This window comes from Odontesthes bonariensis, chromosome 20 (genome assembly GCF_027942865.1).
Source record: "Odontesthes bonariensis isolate fOdoBon6 chromosome 20, fOdoBon6.hap1, whole genome shotgun sequence".
Lineage (NCBI taxonomy): Eukaryota > Metazoa > Chordata > Actinopteri > Atheriniformes > Atherinopsidae > Odontesthes > Odontesthes bonariensis.
The window spans coordinates 34323174-34342151 of NC_134525.1; the positions used below are offsets into that span (position 1 = coordinate 34323174).

The 18978-nt window shown below is 42.4% G+C and overlaps 1 protein-coding gene across 4 annotated transcripts in view; it reads left to right on the top strand.

Moving 5' to 3' along the window:
- Positions 1-3455: 3455 nt before the first annotated feature.
- Positions 3456-18978, top strand: part of slc12a7b (solute carrier family 12 member 7b) — a 132950-nt gene continuing 117427 nt past the window's right edge. For all 4 annotated transcript variants that reach the window (XM_075452122.1, XM_075452123.1, XM_075452125.1 and 1 more), the window contains exon 1: positions 3456-3763. In XM_075452122.1, the coding sequence (XP_075308237.1) occupies positions 3550-3763 (214 nt within the window). In that variant the 5' untranslated portion in view covers positions 3456-3549. The remainder of the gene's footprint in view (positions 3764-18978) is intronic.

The following is an 18978-nucleotide window of genomic DNA, read 5'->3' on the forward strand; positions in this document are numbered from 1 at the left end:
AAATGATCTACTTCTAATTGCACCATGGCACACACATCTCTATAGGATACCCTATGGGATCTGTTCTGATGTGCTGCTGATGACTCGCCACCACTTTCTGTTGTGCCACTGGAAGAACAATCACACAACAGTAGGAGACCCATGATAGGTTAAAAGCTTCTTTTCATGCAACGCTGACCCACATACATTCCAGGCATGCATTGTTGGCTCCAGCAGAGCTGGTAAGCAGCTGAGATTGGTGCCATCGAAGAAACTGCAAAGACTTGGTGTAACACCCGCTTTGGGAAAAAAAAAAAGAATTAGTTAAGGACATTTACAGAACTCGCAGCAACATTCTAAGTTTATACGAGACATTAATTTAGAAAAATGGATTTAGTGATACTGTGTCAATCAAGGGCTACATGAGGGCACAGACTAACAAATAAAACAAGGGAAATACACACTGGTAGATGAGATGTTTTTTTTCATTCTGCATCACAAGGCAGGAGCATTCATTAGAACACGTAACCATGTCAATCTTGATATTTTACATCTTTCTGAAAACAAACACCTATAAAGACCAATAATTACACTGAGGCATCCTGACAACAACAACTTTGTTCAGTTACTTCCCATTTGATAATCTTTGTGACAGAGAGGGATGAGAGCATACTGTAAATTCCTGATCCATATTTATAATTAGACTGTTCAAGTCATCAGCTGCACTGACCTGCTCTTGACTGGCACTCTGTCATTTAGCCACAAATAAAAAATAAAGCCTAAAATTATCCTAAATTTATCTTCTAAATTGAAATACTTGTATCACAAAGACAATTTTCTACCTGAAAAGACAGCACTGAGTCAAAACACACATCATTGTTGGATCGGACCGTTGTTTACTTTGTCACTATTGCTCCACATCAATGAAGGCATTAGTGTGTCCTGTGGCTGATCAGCTGGGACTTACACTTCCATCCATTATCTCCTATGTCGGGTAAGCAGGGGGAACAGGTCCAGGAGGGAAACCTAGAATTACAGTTCTGCTGCTCTAATCTCAAAACAACATCTAGGAGACAGCAGAAAAGAGTTATTTCATTGGAAAAATGGGCTTTGCCAAACTTATCAATATACTATCATCTTTAAAACTACTTTAGCCCTTGGCATATTCATGCTATGTAAGAGCATGATATATGAACCCTAATCACTACAGATCAAGTCTTGAATTCTCTATAAAAATGACTTAATGTTACAGAATTTATCAGCATGTTTATGACAGTCACAAAGACAGAAGCTTAGTTTCTGCAAAAGAGGGTGTCCAGTGTTTATTCAGCGAGTGGCAGGTGGCTTAAAAATTACATCTGACATTTTTTCCCTTTGAACCCTTACTGCTGTGATTGTGCATCTGTTCTCATTCCAGTTTATAAATGTAATCTGCACTTCATTCAGTCGGCCTATAAATCATTCGGTTCTGAGGTGATGGGTTTAGCTGCGGATGAGTGAAATAACACGGACATGGAAGATTACAAATGACCATATCAGCCCCCTTCTATTGTCTCTCACCCTGTGAGTGCTGCATACATCCTGCTCTATCCACTCTACAAAATCCCTTTCTGCTCATACATTCTAACATTTTATTTGCAAACTAAACTGACTTAAACAACTTGTATAAAGTCAACACAACCACTTCCCATCTTACCACTCCACCCCAACTCAAATGACCAGCCATTGCACATCCAACTGTTCTGCCAGCTGTCTATTTTAGTCCACATTACAGCCTTTGAGCAATTACTGTATGAGTGATCTCTGGAGTTCATCCAGAATATTCTCTTCTGAAGAGTTTTGAATAACGGAGAAGTAAATGACAGACTATCAGGCATGTTTTATGACTTCCTTTAATTAATAAAAGCTGCTTGATTGCTTTGTTTTTGTTTGTAGTGGTCATGAATCTCAAAAGTTTGTTTGTTGTTTCTATGTATTTTACCATAATTTTATGTCAGTTTATGGTTATTTTGTCTTCCTTTGGAGTGTTTTTTTTTAAACTATGTTTGGTTGTTTTAGATCAATTTCCCTTTACATATATGATTGGAATATTGAATGCATCTGTTGTCCAATGCGTTGATTTTCCTACAGGACATGTTACCAGTCACTTTATATCACAGTCGAGTTTCTCATGCCATTTCTGACATAAGTGTCATATCTTAAAGCCTTATTGGAAGGTTCTGCAGCCTAACAACATTTCATTGTGTCAACACATACCTTATTGAATAATCTGCTGATTTATCTCACTCTTCAAAACATCTTGAGTTTTTCTCTCAAAAGCATAAAACCATTTAACTTTCCATGGTACCATATCTTAGGCTGTATTACAGTAAGACAGTGACAAAAGGTCTTCAGCCTGACTTCATGACCAGAAATGTATGTTTCACAAACTATTTTTATAGTTTCTACCAAAGCTAGTGAAGATATCATCTCTATGACAGGTATATACATACATGTATATGAACCTCCAAAGAATTTGGTGAACAGATGGATCCCTTGCCCCCCCCTGTAAGTAAAAAAATGAGGGTTGGTGATTTAGGATAGTTTCTTTGATTTTTTTAATCAGAGACCTCTTTCAGCAGAGATAAGCCTCCAGGCTCGAAGTGGATATTACAGTCGAAAAAAAGAATAGAAAAATAAAAGTATATTGTCATTTATATATGTTATTATTTCTCATTTTGAATGTTTGGGACAAAGCCCCCTACATTCAAGTGTGTAAGACATTTTGTCCCAGAGAATTTTTAGATTTGCGCCTGGAGACTATGTGTTAAAACTGCCTGGAAATATGAGAGGTCATTCTATCCTGAGGCATTGGCAACCCATTTATTCTATGCGGGAACATACCAGAGTTATTAAGGTGGGGTGGGAGCAAATGACTAAAGCATAATAACTTTTAAAATTAGAATGATCTATTGAGATTCTGTGACAGGCCTTTTGATTGCAGAGGATATACAGAGTCAGTGTTAATGAGCCTACACAACCATTTGAGATCATTAAGGAAAGTTGTAATGAGTTCAGTGTGACATGCCAGTACATGTGTTCCACCGTGCAAAGATCTGTCTCACATGTTCTATTTTAAGGAGTCATTTGTTCAGCTGCATAGTTCTGCAACTTAGCTTTCCACAGTATTATAGAAAAACTTCGGATATGTAAATGTAAATATTGCTAGAACTCTGTTACAGTTTAAAAATGTTACTTTTTATGTTGGCTTGTTTTTAATATTACTGGCTAATGTTTGCATGTAAAAGCAGAGAAGTTAACCAGAAGAAAAAGGTAAAGTTCTAGCGAATATTTGAACTTGCTCATTTTTAATTAACACATTTAAACAACTCCGATTTGCTCGTGATGGCGATTGACAGCGCTCGTGCGCCCTTTCAACCAAGGAGCTGAAAGGGTGGGCGGGCCCTACTCAACTGTAATCAATCCTCTGATAAGCGCGTGAGCGTGCGTCTGCTACGCTGTCCTGTGCTTGTCCTTGGTCGTTCGGTTCGTTGGCCCGCGACCGTAAGTGCGACAAGCAGGAGAAGTGACATGGGTGAAAGGTTTGTGGTGGTCCCGGTTGACGGAAGAGGAGGGGAGCGCTCGGACACGGTGGTAGCAGACCCGGCACCGGACACCGGCGGGAGCAGCAGCAGCGCCGGTACAGGGGAGGAAAAAGAGGCGTTGGAGGACTCTGTGTTCGAAGCACAGGACTCCGACGCTGTGGTGCCGATCCTGGAGTACGACAGGGAGCCCAATAAGTACGGTAAGACGGCTGCCCCAGACAGACACCGTGTCCCACTTCTTATCTCGCCTGGGTCTCACCTCTCTGTCACCTTCGAGCGGATTAAACGTCTCCGTTCTCTCGCTGTATTCAGGGGGGCTGTAGTGGGGGGCCGGTACCCCAAAGTTGGAGCAGCGACAAGTAGACGAGCTACAAGTGGCAAAAAGCTGCGTTTAAAAAAAAAAAAATGTTTTAAACTTTTATAATAAGTTAGGACTTCGTTGGTTTGAAAGTAACTTGAGTTGTTATCAAATGTTCTCCCTTGAGAACATTACTACTTCCTTTTAACGATTTACACAGCGAGTCAAACCATTGATTCCGAAATATGAATTAGTATTGAATAAAAAGTTAGTAAAACTTCCTGTGGTCTTTGCTCAACGTCCTGTACATTTCTTCTCTTCTGACAGTTTTCTTGTGAAACATGAAAGTAGTGGTGTACGCGTTTGTTTTGTACCAGAAGTAAGAAGTAGTAGCGTTCCACGGTATGATCAGATGTATGCATCTTTGATTAATGGAAAAATTAACAATTTCTGCTGTCTATCTTAAACAATAGAGAGGTCTAAATAATCAAAAGGAACGTGACTTAGGATAACCAATCTTATTTGACCATTATCCTGTATTAAAAGTTGTTTTTAAACGATAATTCTGCAGATAAGTGAGGTGCTCCAGTGGTTCCTAATGGTGTCAGTAGTTGATGTATAAGCCACAATTTAATTGAGTAGACATGACATTTCTGTGGCTAGTTTTTCTGGTTTATCTTACACAGGGCCTTCAACTCTGAACTATAACTTGCCCGTAGTGTTTATGTTCAGGCCTAGTTTGATGGCTTACTGGCAAACAAAGTGCTTCCATAGCAACCGGTTGGTAGATAGGTGCACAAATAATTGCCAGGCACTCTGGTCATTCACGCATGCATGATGAATGTATGCAGATGACTTAATGTCTGCGTGGACAATCTGGCATGTGTGTTTATTGACGTGATCAGTTTAGCACATACAGGTCAACCCAACAAGTTTGAAGTTTGATGCTCCTGAGCTATTTCATAAGGAATATAGAAACAAAATTGTTAGGAAAACACCTTGCATGAATCAAATTGACTTCTTGATTTGCAAAAAGGGAAGTGGGGCAAATAAAAAAACATGGTAGTTATTGTTGGTGGTCATGAATCTTGGTGACAGAGCAGTGTTGCTACTCACACAGCATGTCAGTGTGTTATGTTTGCCCCCCTTAAAAATTGTGCCTCTATCCAGCCAAGTTAGTTTATGACCCCACTAAAGCCTCTGATAATTCTATAAACTTCTGAAAAATATTAGCATATATGAAGATCACTGTTCTGGGGCTTTTTATGCCATTAATGGACAGGATAATTGAAGAGAGAGACAGGAAGCAGGGGGCAGAGAGAGGGGGGATAACATGCAGTAAAGTAAACAGCTTTCAGTAGCTTGATGTGTTGAGTTCTTCTGATTGTATTAAGGGATGTGTTGATTTCTGACCTTTGTGGTTGACGATTATAGATTAACTCCCAAAGACAGAATTACACTTAAACTTAAAGCTATGGTAGGTAATCCTAGAGAGCTAGCAAGAGAGCTAGCAAGATTCGAAAGTGTCCCCTCCTCTAAGCTCCACCCCCCCCTCCCCATTCCGTCAGTGCTTCATCCAAAGCAGAACCGCATGCCCACATGGAGCAGGGAGCCGGCAGAGGGGGGCGTAGGCAGAAAGCAGAGGCATCTGATTGGTTTTTTGTAGGCGACCAATCCGAGATCAGCGTCCCGCTGATCTCGGATTGGTCAGCTTTTTCTCAGTCCTGCAGCTGCCACAGAGGTCTGATTATTTTCGTCCCTTTTTCTAAATACATCTTGTATAGATTTCTCTCAGGATAGATGGACCATTTGACCCAGTATTACAAAATGTGTTTCTGAACAGGATTACCAACCATGTCTTTAATGGAGAAATAGATAAATCAATCAATCTTTATTTCTAAAGCACTTTTCATACAAAAAAAAGATGCAACACAAAGTGCTTTACATAGAAAACAATGCCACTTTACCCATCCAGTTCACCAAACCATAAGTCCCACATAGACACACACACATGCACATAATAATAGACAGAATTATGTTCTCTAAAAGCGCTGCCTTAACCCTCATTAACAGTTGGGGAAACATGAACACTGGAAGTTTGAATAAAAAAAGAGTAAAAATGGATGAAAAACACTTTAAGAATGGAATGGAAAAGAGTGTTTAAACGACATTGGTTAAATATTCAAACAAATTCATTAATGGTACAGAAATATAAATGTTAGATAAGTAATTAATAGATAAATTGGTAAAACACAAACAGAAAATGATAAAACTAGTTTTAACATAAGAGACTAAGAAGGAAATTAATGTAAGTAAAATATCTTTTATATTGGGGCGGTCGGTGGCGTGGTGGGTTGAGCAGCCGCCCCATGTGCAGAGGCTTAAGGCTCTAGCATGGTTGCCGCGTCTGCTCGCGCGAGCGGTGTTGATGACGTCACGAGTTCGTGCCCGCCATAGGACCCTATATAGTGGCGCAAGTCGTTGCGCGCCAGTAGTTGCAATTTTCTCCGTCACAGAGGCGGCGCTGCTACGTGAATGTTACCTCTACTCTACAAGCACGAAAGTGGAGAAGAAAACAATGTCGCTGTCAAGAGCAAGAATACTGTAATTAATGATACTGCTGCAGTTTTCGGATCATTTTAATTTTTTAATTCAGTTAAAAGAGGTGAAGGTTTGAAGCCCCCGGCATCAACAGAGTCTCTGCCCTCTTCTTTGCCTTCACGTATCTGTCCCGTAGCTTCTTCCACACATTCTTACAGAACTCTCCCTCTTTCCCCAAAGTTCTGCCCATCTCTGTGCACCAGTTTGGGGAGTTTACGTGCTCCCTGTGCTGTTTCACTGCAGTTTCGTACAGCTGCCTGTACAAACGCACCTCCTCACTGAGCCTGGTCTCACATCGGTCCATCCGGTTCGTTGTGCTCGGCGCCGCCAAGTTACAAAAATCGACTGGTGCACGACAACGCGCTGCGCCGTCTGTTCAAGGGAAGCGCCAGGCCTGAAACGTCATTTTGACGTCACGGTCCACCACCGCCGTGACAGACGCGGCAACCATGCTACCGCCTTAAGTCCTCGATGCGGCGGGCCCCGGTTCGACTCCTGCACCGGGTAGCCCTTTGCTGCGTGTCTTCCCCATCTCTCTGCCCCCTGCTTCCTGTTTCTCTCACACTGTCCTGTCATTAAAGGCATAAAAAGCCCCCCCCCCCCCCCCCCCCCCCCCCAAAAAAAAATCTTTTATTAATACTAATAAAAAATATTTAGATCAAAGCTTTACTAAAAAGGTAGGTCTTAAGCTTTGATGTAGCTAACAAAGCCCTGTGAACAGAGCAGCAGAACCATGCAAATGTTTTCCACATGATATCCTCTTCTATAACTATTACAAGAAGTCTGGACCTGTCCATTCCATTTCAATGCATATGTTGAATTTCTTTCTAAATCAAATTGAGCTGCTAGGGAGACGGCTGTACACGCACATCTGCACTTGGAATGACGTGTGTTCAGTTGGCACCATAAATGTCTCAGTTAGGCAGTGCCAGTGACAGGAGATATTGTGTGTGGGCTTTCATCAGCAGACATGTGAATCTGAGTGTTTGTGATGATGGTTTCTCCTCTGTGGAAGTCGGCAGTTGAGTGATCAGAGAATGTGGTTGGCTGTCAGGTGATTACACTTCTGGCTCTTCTACCACATGTGTTTGTTTAGAGTTGAAATGTATATCCTTCCTATGAGGTGCCTCCAAGTTTTATTCTCTTATCACGACTTTACCAGTGGTGTAGTCTACGTTGAACGCAGGTATACGGCGTATACCCACCTCTTTTTTTGGTGGATTTCCGTATACCCACCTAAAATGCTCAGTATACCCACCTAAAATTCGTTTTTCAATATTTAGAATAGCACAGCCACGTTTCATCAACTACCACTTCTCATGGAAGCCTTGTTATAATTTAACAATACAACGACAACACTTCAGAATAGCATTCATTCGGAAATTGCGGCAGTCAGTCAATCTCCCAGCGATTCACTATCAGTTGTTTGACAATAACGTCCCATAGAAACTCTTCTTCTTTGTATTAGTTGAAAGCGGTGATTCTCTAACGCACAACAGCGCCCCCTATAGGAGTGGAAGGTGGAAAACTAAAATGGATGTGTGTGTATATATATTTTTTTATGTATATTACATATATAAACGAATGTAATACAAATATATATATATATTACAATTAATTAATTCTGACAGCCCTTGTGTGTATATATATATATATATATATATATATATATATATTCAATTCAATTAATTTTTATTTATATAGCGCCAAATACAACAAATGCCATCTCAAGGCACTTAGATAGTAAGTCCAATTCAAGCCAATTGGAATTCAATTAATTAATAATAAACATAATTCATAAAATAATCCAATTCGTTCATATAGAGACAATTCAAAAACAATTTCCTAGCTAAGAAAACCAACAGATTGCACTGAAAACTTTTTGTTTTTCGGTCCAATCTCCCGGCCTGAGCGTGCCTGAGGCGACTGTGGAGAGAAACGACTCCCTTTTAACAGGAAGAAACCTCTGGCAGAACCAGACTCAGGAAGGGTGGCCATCCGCCTCGACCAGCTGGGGTTTGAGAAGACATAAAGGGGGGGGGGGGCGCATATATAAAACAACCTGTCTCAAGATGTGATGGTGTTCTGCTGCTTTAAAACAATCACTCTGTTAGGCCTCGCTCTATGAGGGATGAGTACAAAGATTAAGTGTCACAGGGAGTCCCATTGGCACTGAGATACACAGCACACAGTCCACACAATCAAAGTGAGTTTATGCTGTCCCTCATGCATGCAAGGGGCAGGTAAGTGCAAAGCTGCGACCCCACAAACATGTTTGTCCCTTAACACGTTAAGACAGCATTATAAATGTGCTGTTACCAGAATGGCAATGACCAAGTCGTAGTGCATTATTAAAAGCCCTATGTTATGTCATAGTATTGTAGTACTATGGTACTTAACTTTTCAATGACTATTACAGCGCGCCACTGGAGGTACGGCGTGCATTAAGGGGCTACTATTGGTCCCGAGGGGTACCGAGTCCCGACCCCTAGTTTGGTACCACGGGCCTATGACTGGCCAACTATACAGTATACCCACCTCAAAAAGGTAGACTACACCACTGGACTTTACTCTTTGATTTGTTAATTTTTTTTACAAACATTTTTTTTATTAACAAAACAAAGACCCACACATTCTAAATGTATCTTCTTAATATTTGGAGGCTTTAGGGGACTTTACTACATTTAAATATTTATTAGCCACATGCAGTTATCCTATAATTTGATGGCATTTGAATTATTTTAACATGTTAAAGTGTTGGCTGGAAAGAGCAACATTCCCTGATATGGCAGGTGTGGTATGTAAAAACAAGGGAGTTTGTCACTTGCGAATGAAAATTGAATACCAGGAGTCATCCACAAATAAAGTATTTTATTATTGAATATTGCTTCTTGTTATTCTAATTTGTCTTGATTTTACTTTCCTCATCTAACGCTCCTTTATCTATGAAATTCACTGCATGCAATGAGTATGCGTTTGGTCAGAGAGGAAACCAGCTTGTTTTGCTGTATTCCATCAACAGATCTGCAGGTGCTTCAGATGAATTCAATTCTTGGATGATGAACTTGATAACCAGAGAAGATAATGAGTTTAGATAATGTTAGTGGGATGTATAGGCAGGCATTTTCCATTACAGTAAGACTTTTTTTTATTTTTGTAACAGAAAGTAGCTTGTACATACCAGTGAGCTCTTTAGAAAGGTTCTTCTTTCTTTTTTTTTTACTGTCGCAGAGAATGCATGGACGAATGCATTCGCAGATGGTTGTTCCAAGTTGTCTAAAAACGATGGAAAAACATTTCTTTACTAAATTTCTCAGTGCATGGAGGACGTAATTATCTAAATGTTTTCTTCTCGGTGTCCCGATTGATGATGTGGTGGAAAAGCTGTTCTTATTGCTAACCACCCCAAACTGTGTGAGTTTGCAGTCATTTAATAAAGGGTGCTTTATCGGGCCTTTAAAAAACTGTGTTACATGATCAGAGACATTAGAATGTAATGAAGTAAATGTTGAGCTGGAAAATCGTTTTCTTCCGCTCAAGGTTTCAAAACAGATGTTTAAAGAACAATTAAGGGACATGTATTGTAAAGAGGAAGAAATGGCAATGCTCATGGCGTTTTTGTGAATGGTGGCTGTTATACTAGCATGCCCTTTTCTTAAAGCCCTCAGGTGGTGTGAATACCTACTTTTTGTTTGATCTTTTGACAGTGTGAGGAAAAGCCAATCTGTAAATAAAGGTAATATACAAACATGATGATTCTAAGCAGTCATGCATTTTGTGTATTTTAATATTTAGAAAATGTATTGTATACTTTATGTAAAGCTCTGTAGACATTTAGGCTCTGTGTCTTAGGCAGAGATGCAATTAATGTTTAGATGATTGTTAATAAACTGACACAAAGCAGTTTTAGCATGCAAGATGATGCATCCCTTTGCTTGCCTTAAATGCAGAGGATGACTAAAATTCCATTTGGATTAATGAGAGCTTTGGCAGGCAGTGAAATATAAACACGGTTCTATGGGCAAAAGGGCCTGCAAAAAGTGTTGAATGAACAGCTAAACAACTAAGCAACACAGTGAAAAGGAAAATCTTAAAGGCAGATTTACAAGTGTCTTGAGTTGGGGCATGACAGATAACTAGAGGTAGAGAGTTCCAGAGGGTGGGGCCATGTTTACAAATGATCTGACTCAAGAGGAGCATGTAGAAAAGTAGGGGGGCCGAGCACGGAATACCTTGTTTGACTGTGGCAGGAGATGAAGAGGAACCAGTTATGCTGACAAACTGTGCTTGGTTTGAGAGGTAGGACTGAAACCAACAGAGGACTAGAGCAGTGATGCCAAGATGGTTGGATAGGCGTTTTAGTAGGATAGATTTGGAAACTGCGTCAAAAGCTGCAGAAAGGAGGATGAGTACGCTGACGTAACCGGAGTTTGCAACCATAAGGAGGTCATTGGTGGTCTTGATAAGAGCGGTCTCTATACTGTGATGTCCTCTGTAGACGGACTGTCGGGGTTCGTAGGTAGAGCTCATGGTGGGACAGATATTGATGGAGCTGAATGGACACTGCTCTTTCCAGGAGCTTGCTAATGAAAGGGTGTTTGGAAATCGGTCTAGGGTTGATTAGAAGGGTCCAAACCAGGCTTCTTGAGGATGGGAATGATGGGGGCAATTTTGAAGCTGGGGGGAACTGTACCAGATGCAAGGGAGGAGCTAATTATGTTTGTGATAAATGAAGGCCGCAACTGGCCTTCATAGTATGGAGCTCAGTGCTGAACCAGGGGTTAGGGTGGGTGAAAAAGACAGGCTGGGAGGTTCCCACCTGCCAACAACAAAGTGACACACTCATGTATTAAACTTTTTTTTCCCCATCTCTCTGTGACACCCTCCAACCAGTAAACTAAACTTGGTAACGAGCGCAGTGCATGTTGTGTTCAGAAGATCAAAGCATGTAGACCTATTGTTTTGCATCCCCTGAAATAACATTACTGAACTTGTAATGAATGAATGAAGTTGTATGTGCTCTGTAAATTTTTAACACCAGTACCAGTAAAAGTACTTACAGTAGTTGAAGTTTAGAATTTGTTGAATTCAATCAAAAGGAAAGGTATGTTTGCCCCTGAAGTTAGTGCATATTCTTTGTAAAGAATCTGAAAATGTGATTAATCCTACGTATCCTACATTTTTCTTGACCTGCTGTGGCCAATTGTGTTTTTGGACACTTTTAAGTGACGCTGTCAGTCAGACACTCGGGGTGTCAAACACATTTTAGGTAAAGGGCCACATACAACCATTTGTGATCTCAAGAGGCCTGGACCACTGTAATCATAATTACCCATAAATAAAAACTCCTGACAAATATACCATGTTCGTATTTATTGAACATTTATAGTATTGTGGAACTGAAAATCTCTGGTATTTTTACACATCTAAATTGAACAAGTAGACAGAGTTATTGTCATTTCCAGCTGGAGGTCCACAGGCAGATCAGATACCTTGACTGTGAATTGGGAGCTAACAATAGTCAATACTGTCTCAATTTCATCTAAAACTGAGACATGAAAGTATTGGGATGGTACTGAAACTCCTGCAGCAAGCCTGTAGTTTTGTCTGTAGCGATTCATGGCACCTGCCAGTTCCGTCACACATAGATCTCATAAACAGGGAAAATGAGCAGGATCGCCATTGGACAGCAGCATCTTCCACAAAGTCAGCTTCAGATGGAAAGCACATAAGCTGTCATAAAACTGTGTGACAACTTTGTTTCGGCCTTGCGTGGTTTTGTTCAGATATTTCAAGTGGTCTGTAATATCCACCATAACGCAAGGTCCTGCAGCCATTCTGCATTGTTAAATTCTGCAACCGTTTCCCCCCATTGCTTCATAGCATGTTCAATTTCCTCCCGCAAATGAACCCATTTAGGCCTAAAACGCCTGGAAAAGAATGCCTGTAAAACCTATGGGCGATTTCAGAAAGACCCCCTAAAACTTGAAGTTTTTCTGGAAATTCAGAAATTGTGTCAACGCCTACTAAATGATTGATTTCTCAGCCTTTGTAGCAGATAGAAACAAAATTCAAAAAGTATTTGAGAGCTTACACCTGTGGCTTTCTTTGGAAATTGAGTTTATTTACATACACCTTCACGAAAATAGAAAATGTAAAAAGTAAAGTGCAGGACAGCGCTATTTTCAATTAGAAAACAGTAATAAAATGAAATTTAATTTTATATTTATTTATCTATTTATTTTATCGCCAGTCTCTTCGTACTGGCAGCACAGGCAGTCCCATGCCCATACACATTCCAATAAACGTTTTCATCTCCGGCACAGTTACGTGTGACCACCTTGCCATCTTTGCTCGAGCTGGAGTCTGAAGTACCTGCTCACTGTATCTATTCTTCTCGGAAACGAGATGCGCCCAAAGCTCCTCAGTAAAACTATGATTAAATGCCTGCAACGGTGTGGCATCTGCAGGTAAATCGACTTTCACCGCTGGTGTGCGGTTGAAATCTCTCTGTCGATTACGGTGGTAATTGTCAGTCTTCCACTCACATTCAAACCCTTCAAAATCATCCTCGCCGTTATCGTCATCTTCAAACATATGTGCTAGCCATAAATCTCGATCAATTGGGTCAGCACGTTCATCAGCATCATCAAAGCCAAGAAACTCCTCACAATCGCTCCCGTCTGAAAAAGACGTGTATGCTTTCCCGGCCTTAAAGGTAGAATAACGCAACAGCGCCCCCGGCTTTAAAGGTAGAAATGCGGCAATGCTTTCCCGGCCTCAATGAGTTAAAGAAACGCATCAGCACAGCTATCATTAAAGAGGCTGTCAAACTGATGTTGATTCAGTCCTCTGGCTCTGAAGTTACCAGTCTTTAACTGAGTAGGTTATTATTCTCATGACGTTATCCATCCATAATGACTCTTCACAATACTTCCTGCTGCAGTATACAATGACAAATCCATAAACTATACCCTCCATTTGCACCATGAACTTTTTCTTTAAATTTGGCTGCGACACCTGCCCTTTTCCCGATCACGAATGGTGCATCATCGGTAACCAAGCTGATAGCACAGGCCAAGTCGACCTCGACCCTGACAAGCACAGTGAAAGTGTCTTTGGTTGCGGTGGTGTTTGTCATAGGCACTCCAGAAACTCCTCGGGGACAGTGACATTTTTATCAACACCACAAATTAATATGGCCAGTTGAGCAACATCTGTAATGTCTGTACTCTCATCAACTGCAACTGAAAATGCAACAAATGATTTGATTCTTTGTCTTATTTGACTGTCAAAATTTCCAGCAGGATATAAAATACTATCTGCCACAGAGTTTCTGGATAAGTTGATATCGGGGCACACGATCTCTGCAGGTCTTCACAAACTCACACTCAGAATACGTATTTTAGGTTGATGCTATTTCATTATCAATGAGGTAGCTAGCCTTACTCCTTACTCCTTGAGCACCAAAATATGCAGCAAACACACCAAGCACATCAGTTTCCCATTCACTTCTGTAAACGAATAGGAATCAGATCATTTTTCTTGGAAAACAAGACACTCTGTCTTTGTCAAAAGGAGAAAAGTGTACAATCTTCACTGCAGTCCAATTTTTATTCCTAGTTATCACTAATTGCTGATATGCAATTTAATTGTCATACTTTTCCAAGTTATTAAGTGGCCCAAATTGAAGACAGTGGCAGACTAGTTGTGGTCCTGGGTCCTTAACATCGACATACTTGGTCTATACAGATTCAGATTCAGAACACGTTATTAGAAGGATAATTCATTTAGAGCTTACCCACAGACACAAAAATATGTTTTCATATACTCATTCATACAGGCTATGCAGTTTTTTTTTTCCGTCACACACATTTATACACCATTGGATGCATAGGAATCATGAAAATTGAATTCAGTGTCATTTTCAGAACACTTTGACACGTTTTCCACACAAGTCGGGGATCGAACCACTGACCTTAAGATTGGCAGATAAACTTTATGATGCCATGAAGGTTATTTTACCCATATAATTTACATTTGTTTTAAAAAGGTGCCTTCCAAACAGAAAAAAATATTGACATCTCAAACACAGCGTGTAGCTTTGTGTATTATATTTCCACTACATTATATATGAAGAATTAACAAACATATTTGAAAATGTCATGCGTTGATAACTATTGGCAGGTACCATGTGCTTAACATTGCTCTTTTGTAGGGGCAACAGCCACTCTTGCTCATTAATTATTTGAATCTGTTTGTTTTTCTTCTTTTGAAATGCCTTTTTTTTTAATATTCACTGCTAAAAGGACACGCTTCCCTTGAGTCTGACCGTACTTTTGAAAAAGTTTTGAAAGTACGTTTCTTGCAAGTTGCCTAATTTTAGCGAAGTATACCATTGTGTCAGGTTCATGTGTTGTTAGACGCTTTGATAACAGTCTGCTCGGCAAACAAAAGCTCTTTTACAGATAGAGTTACACAGCGAGCAGGCAGTTACAGCTGAGTTTCTCCGCTCCATGAGGGTGGACATTGATAGGTGCCTCAGTATTGTGAGGATCACCATCCCTACAGGAAAATAACTACAGCTGAGAATATACTCACTTTTTAGTCACACATTCCCGTAAGCAAATTGCTTTGTCATGGGCATAATTGTTCACCTACTTGCCTGTGTACTACACCCTAACCCTAACACCACTGTACTGTCTCCACACCATTTCTCCAACATTTTCCTCTGTGCTGGGAAGTTTCCAAAATGGTACTGATCCCTCACTAGCAACTTTCTCAAGCATATTTGTCACTGCGCAGTGGAAAAGACTCATAGTAAAAATGCGGGTAATTACTGACTTTCTATACAAGCTTGTGTTTAAAACCTTCCTACATTTTTACCACTACCGTTTCTTTTACCACCCTATGACTCTACTTGGCCCTGCAGTGCCTTTACTGTTCACTGTGTGTTGCACAGAAAACAATGTGGTCCTTAACCTGGTCCTCCTGATTATTTACTACATGAGGGGAAAAAAAGACATTTAGGGAATGAGTTGGGACAGAGCAATTGTGGAGTTTTGTTTGTATCTGTGAAAGCTTCTCTCAAATTTATCCAGTTTTAAACCATTTCTTTTAAGTGATGGGTTCAAATCCTAATTATTATTATTTATTTTTAAATATTTTTTGGGGCTTTTTATGCCTTTTTTAATGGATAGAGCAGTTAGAGAGAGACAGGAAGCAGGGGGCAGAGAGAGGGGGAAGACATGCAGCAAAGGGCCGTCCGGTGCGGGACCGGGGCCAGCTGCAGCGAGGACTGTAGCCGCTTAACCCACTACGCCACCGACCGCCCCAAAGTCCTAATTATTTTGACTGATTTTAATAGAGAGAAAGATTAGACTTTGTCAGACACTTGGACTGACAGTTTAAGTCTCTCCGGTGCATAGAACCAGTACTAGCCACTGACCTACTGACCAGAAGATGACTGTCTATTTTACCTCATCATTTTAACTGAAATATATGTATATCTTTAAACTTTATGAATTTCTATAACATTTTTGAACAATGCCAATCAGGCTTCCGGACCAATTACAGTATTTATTGACCGCGTGGAGGGTCTCAAGCCTGGAGCACCAACACCAATGCACAGCAGAGACAGCAAAAGTCAAGATTGTGAATGGCCTCGGGCAGAATATGGACATAAATAAATCTTCTTTCCTGGCATTACTTGACTCAAGTTCAGCCCTTGACACAGTTGACCTCTCTATTCTTCTTGAGAGACTTCATATGTTGATTGGTATCTCCACTTGAAAATAAATCTTATCTCACAGATTGAAAGTTTTTGTTAGAAAAGCTCACCATTAATCTAAAAGCTATGGAATAAACTATGGAGTTCCACAAGACTCCACTGCCATATATTGTTATCAGGAAGCATAAATTTCCACAGCTATACTGATGACAAACAGCTATATATTTCCGCGGCTCTTAATGACCCAGGACCAGTTGATATCCTTTTAAACTGTGTTACCAGGTCTGTCTGGCAGCCCCACCAGGCAGGTACCTGGTACCTGGTACCAGGCCACTGATCTAATGCTCGAACATCGTGTTTGTAATGGACAATCCATTGCTAGCAGAGAAGTCCAAAAACAAGACACAGCTCGGATTCGCCACTTGGATTCGCCACTTGGATACGCCACTCGGATACGCCACTCGGATACGCCACTACGCCACTACATCACTCGGATACGCCACTCGGATACGCCACTACATCCCTACACCACTCGGATACGCCACTCGGATACGCCACTACATCCCTACACCACTCGGATACGCCACTCGGATACGCCACTACGCCACTACATCACTCGGATACGCCACTCGGATACGCCACTCGGATACGCCACTCGGATATGCCACTACATCCCTACACCACTCGGATACGCCACTACATCCCTACACCACTCGGATACGCCACTACATCCCTACACCTCTCGGATACGCCACTCGGATACGGCGATACGCCACTCGGATTCGCCACTCGGATACGCCACTACACCACTACACCACTCGGATACGCCACTCGGATTCGCCACTCGGATACGCCACTACACCACTACACCACTCGGATACGCCACTCGGATTCGCCACTCGATTACGACACTCGAATACGCCACTCGGATACGCCACTTCATCACTCGGATACGCCACTACACCACTCGGATTCGCCACTCGGATACGCCACTTCATCACTCGGATACACCACTACGCCACTCGGATACGCCACTCGGATACGCCACTATGCCACTACATCACTCGGATACGCCACTCGGATACGCCACTACATCACTCGGATACGCCACTACACCACTCGGATTCGCCACTCGGATACGCCACTTCATCACTCGGATACACCACTACGCCACTCGGATACGCCACTCGGATACGCCACTACGCCACTACATCACTCGGATACGCCACTCGGATACGCCACTACATCACTCGGATACGCCACTCGGATACGCCACTCGGATACGCCACTACATCCCTACACCACTCGGATACGCCACTCGGATACGCCACTACATCCCTACACCACTCGGATACGCCACTTGGATACGCCACTACGCCACTACATCACTCGGATACGCCACTCGGATACGCCACTACATCCCTACACCACTCGAATACGCCACTACATCCCTACACCACTCGGATACGCCACTACATCCCTACACCTCTCGGATACGCCACTCGGATACGGCGATACGCCACTCGGATTCGCCACTCGGATACGCCACTACACCACTACACCACTCGGATACGCCACTCGGATTCGCCACTCGGATACGCCACTACACCACTACGCCACTCGGATTCGCCACTCGATTACGACACTCGAATACGCCACTCGGATACGCCACTTCATCACTCGGATACGCCACAACGCCACTCGGATACGCCACTCGGATACGCCACTCGGATACGCCACTTCATCACTCGGATACGCCACTTCATCACTCGGATACGCCACTACGCCACTCGGATACGCCACTCGGATACGCCACTTCATCACTCGGATACGCCACTACACCACTCGGATACGCCACTCGGATACGCCACTCGGATACGCCACTACACCACTCGGATATGCCACTCGGATACGCCACTTCATCACTCGGATACGCCACTACACCACTCGGATACGCCACTACACCACTACATCACTCGGATACGCCACTACACCACTACACCACTCGGATACGCCACTACACCACTACACCACTCGGATACGCCACTACACCACTCGGATACGCCACTCGGATACACCACTACACCACTCGGATACGCCACTCGGATACGCCACTCGGATTCGCCACTCGGATACACCACTACACCACTCGGATACGCCACTACACCACTACATCACTCTGATACGCCACTCGGATACGCCACTACACCACTCGGATACGCCACTCGGATTCGCCACTCGGATACGCCACTACATCACTACACCACTCGGATACGCCACTAAACGATCGGATACGGCACTACATCACTACACCTCTCGGATACGCCACTCGGATACGGCGATACGCCACTCGGATTCGCCACTCGGATACGCCACTACACCACTCGGATACGCCACTACACCACTACACCACTCGGATACGCCACTACACCACTACATCACTCTGATACGCCACTCGGATACGCCACTACACCACTCGGATACGCCACTCGGATTCGCCACTCGGATACGCCACTACATCACTACACCACTCGGATACGCCACTAAACGATCGGATACGGCACTACATCACTACACCACTCGGATACGCCACTCGGATACGCCACTACACCACTCGGATACGCCACTCGGATACGCCACTCGGATACGCCACTCGGATACGCCACTACACCACTCGGATTCGCCACTCAGATACGCCACTCGGATATGCCACTTTATCACTCGGATACGCCACTCGGATACGCTACTACACCACTACACCACTCGGATACGCCACTACACCACTC